At 37.0% G+C, this 8,595-nt stretch overlaps 1 protein-coding gene across 1 annotated transcript in view; it reads right to left on the bottom strand.

The window, feature by feature from the left end:
- The window catches only part of LOC122093772, a 19,875-nt gene continuing 11,280 nt past the window's right edge, over nucleotides 1-8,595 (bottom strand). Inside the window, exons 8-14 of the mRNA XM_042664249.1 lie at nucleotides 3,907-3,959; nucleotides 3,661-3,748; nucleotides 3,105-3,256; nucleotides 2,763-3,007; nucleotides 2,535-2,663; nucleotides 455-1,408; nucleotides 1-352 (exon numbers count right to left, since the gene is read on the bottom strand). Coding sequence (XP_042520183.1) covers nucleotides 222-352; nucleotides 455-1,408; nucleotides 2,535-2,663; nucleotides 2,763-3,007; nucleotides 3,105-3,256; nucleotides 3,661-3,748; nucleotides 3,907-3,959 — 1,752 coding nt within the window. The 3' untranslated portion in view covers nucleotides 1-221. The remainder of the gene's footprint in view (nucleotides 353-454; nucleotides 1,409-2,534; nucleotides 2,664-2,762; nucleotides 3,008-3,104; nucleotides 3,257-3,660; nucleotides 3,749-3,906; nucleotides 3,960-8,595) is intronic.

Here is an 8,595-nt window from a genome sequence, read left to right as displayed (position 1 = left end):
CCTCTCATAACAGAATAACTAAATAAAATACTCAACATGAAGTTACATTCATTTCTTATCTCATTTCTCAAACTCTGAAATGAAAAATTTTCTTGTGGCCAACACCGAAGCATCCATAACTACAAACACAATTCCCATATTACTCCAACCTTAAAGACAATACGAAGTAAACACATACAGAGAGAGGATATAGAGAGAGAAAGAAAGAGAGAAAGGATTGATCAACATGGTGGGAGGTCTGCAGGTGGTGGCACTAGTTGAGTTCCTGGGGATAAACCATTCTTTGTTATGAACACAGTATCCATTCCCCATGTCAAATGGCGCTCTAAATGGCAGTGCATGAACCACACCCCTTAAAATCAAACAAAATCACCAACATTGTTAGAACAGAGAATCAACTTCATGATCCAAGTGATGAAAACTATAGTACATTCATGAGCTCAGTGAAACTTACCAGGGTTATTTGCCCTGAATCTGATTGCAATCCAACCATTCTTAGGCACTAAAGCAGTGTTTTGGTGAGGAGGATCAACGAGGTTGTACCGCGATGGGTCCTTTTTCTTGTCGAAATTCCCAAATCCCCATCCAACTATATGAAAGCTATGTCCATGGAGATGCATTGGATGGTCTTCCCCTGCAACCAAGTTTGTCCCTTGCAAGACAAGCTCTACAACTGAGTCATAATCTAGTAGCTTCACTTCAGTACCTCGCATCGGTGTTTGTAGCTGCTGTGGCAAGAAATCTCCGGTAAAATTGAAGATCAAAGGTGGTTTACTTGGGAATGATTCACCAAACACCTTGATCATGTCTTTATAGTAAGCTTGTAATATGGAAATTGATGGGTTCCTGAAAGTTATGTTGTTCATAGATGCTGCAAACCTTGTCCCATTGGGGCCTTGACATGTGCTGTTGTTGATGCTACGACATGGGAATGTGTTAACAGAGATTGTACTAATCAATTTAGCGTCCACCATTAATGGGACATTGGTAGGATGGTCTTTACTTGCTAAGCTCCTTAGAGAACCTGTGAAGGACACTGATGATGCTGTGTCATTGTAAAAGGGAAGATAAGGGAAGGAAGGGGATGAAGATGGGTTATATTGATCAGAGTATTGGAGAATTGCTGTGGTGGTTGTGTTGTCAAAAATGACTCCTTGGCCACTTGAATAAGCTCTTGCAGCCATGTAATAGTGATTTGGAGACTGGTTAGCCACTAGTAAGGCATCAATGGTCTGACCTGGGGATATCACTATATAATCTCTTGTTAATGGCTTGGTGTAACTTGCATCTACCCCTACAACTGTGAGTTTGTGTTGAGCTATGGCAAAGAAGAGATTGTCATTCAACCCTGCATTGATTATGCGCAGTAGATAAGTCTGGCCTTGTTGTACTGGTAATCTGAAAGTTCCTGCAAACCGATGTAAAAATTGAAGGACCCATAAGAAGATCTGTAGCAATTGCAAAAAAGGGAATACATCTTTCTTCGCTCATCTGATTGGAAAATCTGATTAACATAGTATGAGATCTTTGTTACTTCTTTCGGGTTGAATTAGTCTTCATTCTTTAGTTTCTTGTTTTGATCTTTTTGATTCTCTTTGTTTGTCCGGCGTAGCATCTCTTGGTGTTATCTTGCCTTGTAATTTTTTACTTTTCATTTTAATATATTTTTCATTCACCCAAAAAAAAAAAAAAAATTCTACCCAAAAAAAAAAAAAAAATTCTTTTCATGTTTCACATAGACCATGGGTTAAGTCTATGGAATCGGACATGGGATCTGCCTCCACTAGTTTGACTCAAATCGGATTGAAATTGAGTGGATCCCTAGAAATTGAAATGGGGAAGAAAAAACAAAGAATTCTCAATGTATGTGAATTTTAAGAGTTTTTAATTCAATAAACTTGGGATCTTGCTATAGGAGTTAAATTTTATTATTTTTTTTTTTGTCATTTTACTGACAAAAAAAGGAAACATTGGCAAAAAATAAAGATCAAACATGAACAACCACCAATTCAAAAGAGGGTTTAAAAAATCGTCAGGGATTGGGATCAAGTGCTGGCAAATTTAAATTTTACGATTCAACCAATCCAGTTGTGCTTACTAAAACCATGCAAGTGATTCATTATCATTGAAATGTTATTGCAAGAACCTAAGGAGGTCGATTCATTGGTAATTCATAGTGGGTAAGGCACCAAGGGAATCGTCTTAGTTGGGTTTGAAATTTGAATTCCCGTTGCACCACTTTCCTTGGGGCTCCCACCCTCTTGAGAGTGGAAATGGTCCATAGGGATTATGGAATTTCCCCACCCTAAAGAATGTGGGGACACCCTCAAAAAAAAAAAAAAAAAAAAATTGTCATGATAAAAGACAAGGTTGGGCCTCCACTAACTTTGAAAGCTCAGCCCATAAATTTTCCAGGCTTTGGGCTTGGCATTTTAGTATAGATCTTCCATTATGAGAATAAGAGGACCTTAAGCCTGTTCCATTTAGCTGAGACTAGAGGACTTTTAGATGAATAGCGTTAGTTGTTTCTTCACCTTGTTTTGAGCATGGGTATAGATCACCTGGTTGGCCATTTATGGTGAAAGCATCGGATACATTAGGTGCTCCCCCTGACCTGATGAGTTGCCGGTAAACCTGCGCTACATCTCTCTTCCACCATTCTCCTGCAATCCGAAAATATACCAACATTTTAGACTTACCGGAGAAGGATCATATGAATGTTACAGTGGTTGCTAAGATGATGAGATAGAAATAGTCCATACCCAATATGATTGGCACCTCCTCAGAAGGCTTGGGGAAGGGGTACGTCGTTCCGTGCTTAGGATAAATCATGATAGGCCCATGGACTGTGGCCCGATTCCATTCAGAATGGGCATGCCACCAAAGGGTTCCTTCCTCTGTGGAGAATATGACCTTGTACCTGAACCTGCCTCCAGGTTTAATTGGGCACTGTGTGACATATTCAGGCCCATCCCACCATGGGCTTCTGGGCTGTCTCACTCCATGCCTGGAAAAAAAGCTTATGGTTAACAAACATAAACTCTACTTAAACAACTTTGAAAGTTGAATATAACTACACAGGATAGATAGAAATTAAGAATTACCAGTGGAGGGTGATGTTATCTCTTGCCCTGTTAATAACATCAACAATCACTGTATCTCCTTTATGAACAAACAATGGTGGCCCCGGATATTGCCCATTAACAGTCAAGATGTTCTTTGTGTTACACAGTCTTGTGTAGGGTACTTTCTCAATCTACAACAACAAAAGCTTCTTAATTAGGACTTACCAAGTTTACCAAGTTTTCCTTTTGATATGTTATATTTGGGAACCATATATACATTGGCGGTAGCACGCTATTCTAACACACTCTCTCTTTTCCTTAACACTCTTTGACACTTTCTCTTTTCTCTGACCCTGTGGGCCCCCTTGATATGGATAGTGTGTATATCCATACTCGTATTTTTTCATCCTCTCCTAAGATTGAAAAGAAAAACCCACCTCAAGGTAACATGGGAATTGATCCCAATATCTAACTACAACTAGTTAAGATCTTATCTACTAAACCTAGCTACAAACTTCACATGGTCCTAACACACATGAACACAAACCAAAAGAAATTAGAGTTTGTGTATAATAAAGTGATAAATATTACTTACAACAAAGGTGTAATGAGCCCAAGCATCACATCCAAAGAGCTTAAGTAACAGTAGAAGCCCCAGAAGCTGCAAGATCAAACCCATATTTCTCAAACACAATTCTTAACAGAAAAGATACTCTTTCTTCTTCTTCTTCTTCTCCTGCACTCCAAGATAGAATGATCAGTAACTTCTAATGCTAGCTGTTTATATAGGTTTAGCTCTTTCAACATCTGTGTCTACATTTTGGATTAAAAAAATGGATACAGGTGGTTTGATATATAAGTGTCGTTGTTAGTCTCTTCTTCCTTCTCTAACCACTTCGATTGCATAGAATAATCTTACCTTATATAAAGATAACCTAACTACTACTGTGAAAAACTTTGTCATTTATAGGAGTTGCTTTCCTCAATTTTTTTTAGTTTGTTGAAGGTAACCCTGGAAAGTAATTAAATTATCAACTAAGTGATGAAACTGGAAATTCTACTCAAAAGAATAAAAGTTAAGCCAAATGCTTTACAACCCAGGGTTAATTGGACATCAAACCATTTGTTTCCTCACCCAGGGACAGGCCTGTTCTTGGGCTTCCTTGACATGAACCGGGTTTAACCAGAGGACCCCATAAATCTTAAGATTTTGGTACTTCGAAAGTTCGTTATTGAATGGTCGAACCATGGTTTTTAAAACTGAACCAGGCATCAAACTGAAAAGGGGGCTGGTTCTTATTTGACTCTGGTTTTAAGCTTTACATCTCCTCATTAGTGTTCAGACCTCTGGGCTAAAGTGTATTAATCAGATAATCATAATTTCGATAACTAGAAAAAGAACTTTGTAGATCACTCAGAAATGAATGATCATTGTCAATCTCAAAAGTCTTATTTTCAATATCTCAATATAGAGAATTACTCCCACTAATTCCGTAAAGTAAGTGAAGCGAGCACTGTGAAAGTCGTTGTCCATACAATAAGTTTGTCACGCTTCGGCTCTTATAGTATGTGCATCTATCAAGTAAAGTTTAGTAGCAAACGCTCAATCCGTTGCTTGATTGGTCTACGATCAACCATTCTCAGTCTACAGATTCGGTTTAATAGTCACTGAGTGCAATCAAGAGTGAAGAAAAAGAAAAATTAGTTTAGGATAATTTGTTGTTTACACCACCAGTAAGGATTGGACATTGAATTAAGAAGTAGGAAGAATCCAATGTATAACATACCCACAAAATTTAGGATCTAGAATCGAAAAATCTCCTAAGCCCACTCTTAGATTTGACTCTCTCACCAGGAGTGAAAGACCAGCCCCAGAGAAAAGAAGCAAAACTAATTCAAATAAACTTTATTTGAAGCAAAATACCATTTTATAGTTACCCTTTGACTCATATTGAATTGATCACTTCTATGGATATTACGGAGTTATATTCTTTTAAATTTCTTTAAGGGTTGCGCTTGATCCAATGGTAAAGGTAAAAATTTTACGATTTGATGATCAAGTGATCAAAACAGTCTCTTGATATTCTCGGTATAAGGCAGCGTAGTTCTAGTCTCACTCCCAACCTCACACATGTGGGAGCCTTGTACACCAGATACGTTTTTTTCCTTTTTCTTTTTCTTGTAAATCTCTTTATAGTTAAACATGAAAATGTTATAATGGTCTGAAATTATAAAGCATATATAATGACAAAAACAATATGTCCATCAAATTTAGAACTCTACTGGATTGCCACATGATACTTACTGAGCTGTCAAAAGGGATTCTTGGTCACAATGTGACAACATCTTGATTCCAATTAATTACCCTAATAAATATTTCAACTTTGACTTAATATTTTATTTGTCCACCTGAACCTGTACAATTAGTTGTTGGCTGAGAATGGTTATTTTCTGCCATTGATTAATCTAGTGTGTTAGTGAGCATGCTTAAAATCTTTGGTTTTGTTGCAGTAGCTTGGAGTTTAAAAGAGTGTTTTAATAAACTATTATAGTTTAGGTGAGTTAAAGTCTATATTATTATTACATATCACACTGAAAAAAAATTGAAATTTGTTGTTACCAAACCACTAGACTGATGCTATTTCCACACTTTTTATGAATTCTCATTGGATGATACCACCATTACCTTTATCTACAATTATATTTTTCTTTTGGGTAAAATTAATTTCTTCTTCTTTTTTCCCCCCTTCAAATTAACTTACTTTTCTTGAAAACCTTTTATTAATTATTCTATCTTAACAAATCCTTAATTTTAATTCAAAGTGAAAGAGATACATGCATGGTCTGTGCCTAAAGCAAACGAAAAAGGTAGTATTGTATGGAAAAGCCCAAAAGAGAGTGGAAGTAGCATCTCCTAACCAAAAAATGTCTGTGGTTGAACTAATCTTGACCCAAGTTGGATTTGTTAAGGATTGATATGATTCAGTTAATTAAGTTGACCAAGTAAGGTGGTTAAAATAAGTTGTTTTATTTTTGTAAATAATCCTTGACAGTTAGATGACTAATAATGCAATCACAGTCCAAAGCAGCTGGGTTGTTACTGTGGTTTGATGGACATGTATATCCAACTGATGGACACACATACCCAACATGTTGAATGGCCCCTGTCCTTGTCCCCATCCTCTCCCCTCCCCCTCTTAGAGCTTGAACATCCCTAAAAAATGGAACAAAGATGTTTTTGGTCATAAGATTGTGCAACCAAATCATCGCTGTGAAAAGTGCAAACAATTTTATATTTTTGACGCTTAGTTTCTCTACTCTATGCAAAGTAGAAAAATATGTTCTCTCTACATGTAAGGATTGTCCCCCCTCCCCCTTCCCTTTTTTTCTTCTTGTTTATAATGAAGAAATCATACTAAAATGGAGGTGATATTGGATTTCTTTATGCCTTTTAAAGTTATTACTCATGTATTAAATTTCGGACACTTATTTTTTTTTTTCTTTAACAAGGACAAAGATTCAATACATGATGACATGCACGGTTGGGATGGACCACGAGAATCTATATAGTTAGGATGGACCACAAGTTCTATACTAGTTCATTTAGAATACTCTTGTCAAACTAGTAAAATGGATTTTTGCCGATCCCTTAAAAAAAAAAACAACCCATGGATTGAATAATTTATGAGAAAAAGAACACTATCTATTTGTGTGGCCCATGTGTCAGTATGAGTCCTATGAGATCAATGAGGGGACATATGTGGTCCTGTGGACATCCACAAGGGTGGATTTTAAGGTTTTATAAAAATACATACATCACAGAGAGTGTTTATTTTCTCATAATTTATTTATAAATATTTGGCCTTGGCTGCCCAACCAAGAGCCAACCCAAGCTTTTGTTGTTGCCTGGCCTTGGGGGCCCATTTAATAATTGGTCAGCCAGCCCAAGAATGTGAGAGATTGGGCTTGGAATCTGTATGGCCAGTTAAAAATCAAATGTTAAACTTTAAACCTAAAAGCTATTCTGTTTTATTGTAAAGAATAGACTAGGGCAAAAATTTTCACATACACGAGATCAACACTCTAGCCGTTTGATAGGTACACAAGAATAAAGTATTCCTATTGAACGGTTGAAGTCTTGATCATGGTTATAAGCATTTGTATCAGGATCGACTGACTTTTTTTTTTTTTTTTTTTAAATGAGAAATAGAGATAAAATTAACTGATGTTGATGGATACAAACCAATCTGGGATGATTATCAGTATCAGTCTTGATATCCGAGAATTAAATCCTTCGTCTTGATTGTTCAGATTAAGGTATTAAAACCAGCCCTTGTTTTATTAATGGATATTAACACCAAAATTTGCAATGTAATGTAGAAGTATGATGTTGCTATAGACTGTAGCATGGTTTTAAAACTTGAATCCCATTGGTTGGTATCAGTCAGATAGGATCATTACTTGTCTTGATCAATCTCGATTTTTAACTGATCCACTTATAAGATATAAGAGTAAAATGGTAACAAAATAAGTATATTAAAAAAATAAAGATAAATCCATCCGATAGGGTCTGATCCAGGGCAATACTAATTCCAGGTTTAAAAACATTGGCATATAGGGACAAATTCTCCAGCGTCTCCAGCATCAATTTTTTTTTTTTTTTTTTTTTGAAGGTTTCTTGTACTGGACATCGCCACAAACGATTTTATTTTTGAAGGGAGGGGGATCTGCACACACCCCGAAGTCCTCCCAGCCATTGAATGCGCAATGGAAGGGCTGGAGGGTTGGAGAGGATCTTCCATCCCCAACCCAAATAACAAATTAGAGCTCAACTTCTTGAAATTGGTGAGACATCCACTTTATTGGGGACATAGGGAACCAGAATTAGAAGGACAAAGGAGAGGCTAGAGAGTGACATGGTGCTCCCATTAGTTAGCAAAAATGCATTTAAAACGGTACTTTTGTTTTCCACCCTTTTGACTGTGTTTTTCTGTTTGCATCCCAAAGATCCAAAAAAAAGACAAATGACAATCATTCCGTTTTAAACGCATTTAAAACACATTTCTATTTTATTTTATTTTTTTTTTTGCTTTATTTTAGGGGTGGGGGGTGGGGAATCTGTTGAACACAATGACTTAATTCTCTCTCTCTCTCTCTCTCTCTCTCTCTCTAATTCTTTCTCCAATGTAAAGTTGATTCAAAGGGATATACTTCTGATGATATCACTTTCAACTCAAGTTCAATGAACGGACCCCGAAATTAAGCTACAAACCAATGCATCTGTTAAAAAGTGTTTCTAAAGTAATGATTTCCGACTCCAACTGAACATGCATCACTTAAGATGTCCTTATATATCTCCAGTTACTTTGCCCCATTATAGGGCTGTGCTTTCATCCTCTTCCTCCTCGTCCCTCCTCCCCCTATTGGATGGTCTCCCTGTAATTTGTGCGCCTTATTGAATATCTTTGCCATTGATCACCTCCACCCCAAAACCCCCTCTCCCACCCACACCCCCTCTCCCCCCACCCCC

The sequence above is a fragment of the Macadamia integrifolia genome, chromosome 2 (assembly GCF_013358625.1).
Source record: "Macadamia integrifolia cultivar HAES 741 chromosome 2, SCU_Mint_v3, whole genome shotgun sequence".
Classification (NCBI taxonomy): domain Eukaryota; kingdom Viridiplantae; phylum Streptophyta; class Magnoliopsida; order Proteales; family Proteaceae; genus Macadamia; species Macadamia integrifolia.
This window is presented reverse-complemented; position numbering and strand designations above follow the sequence as displayed.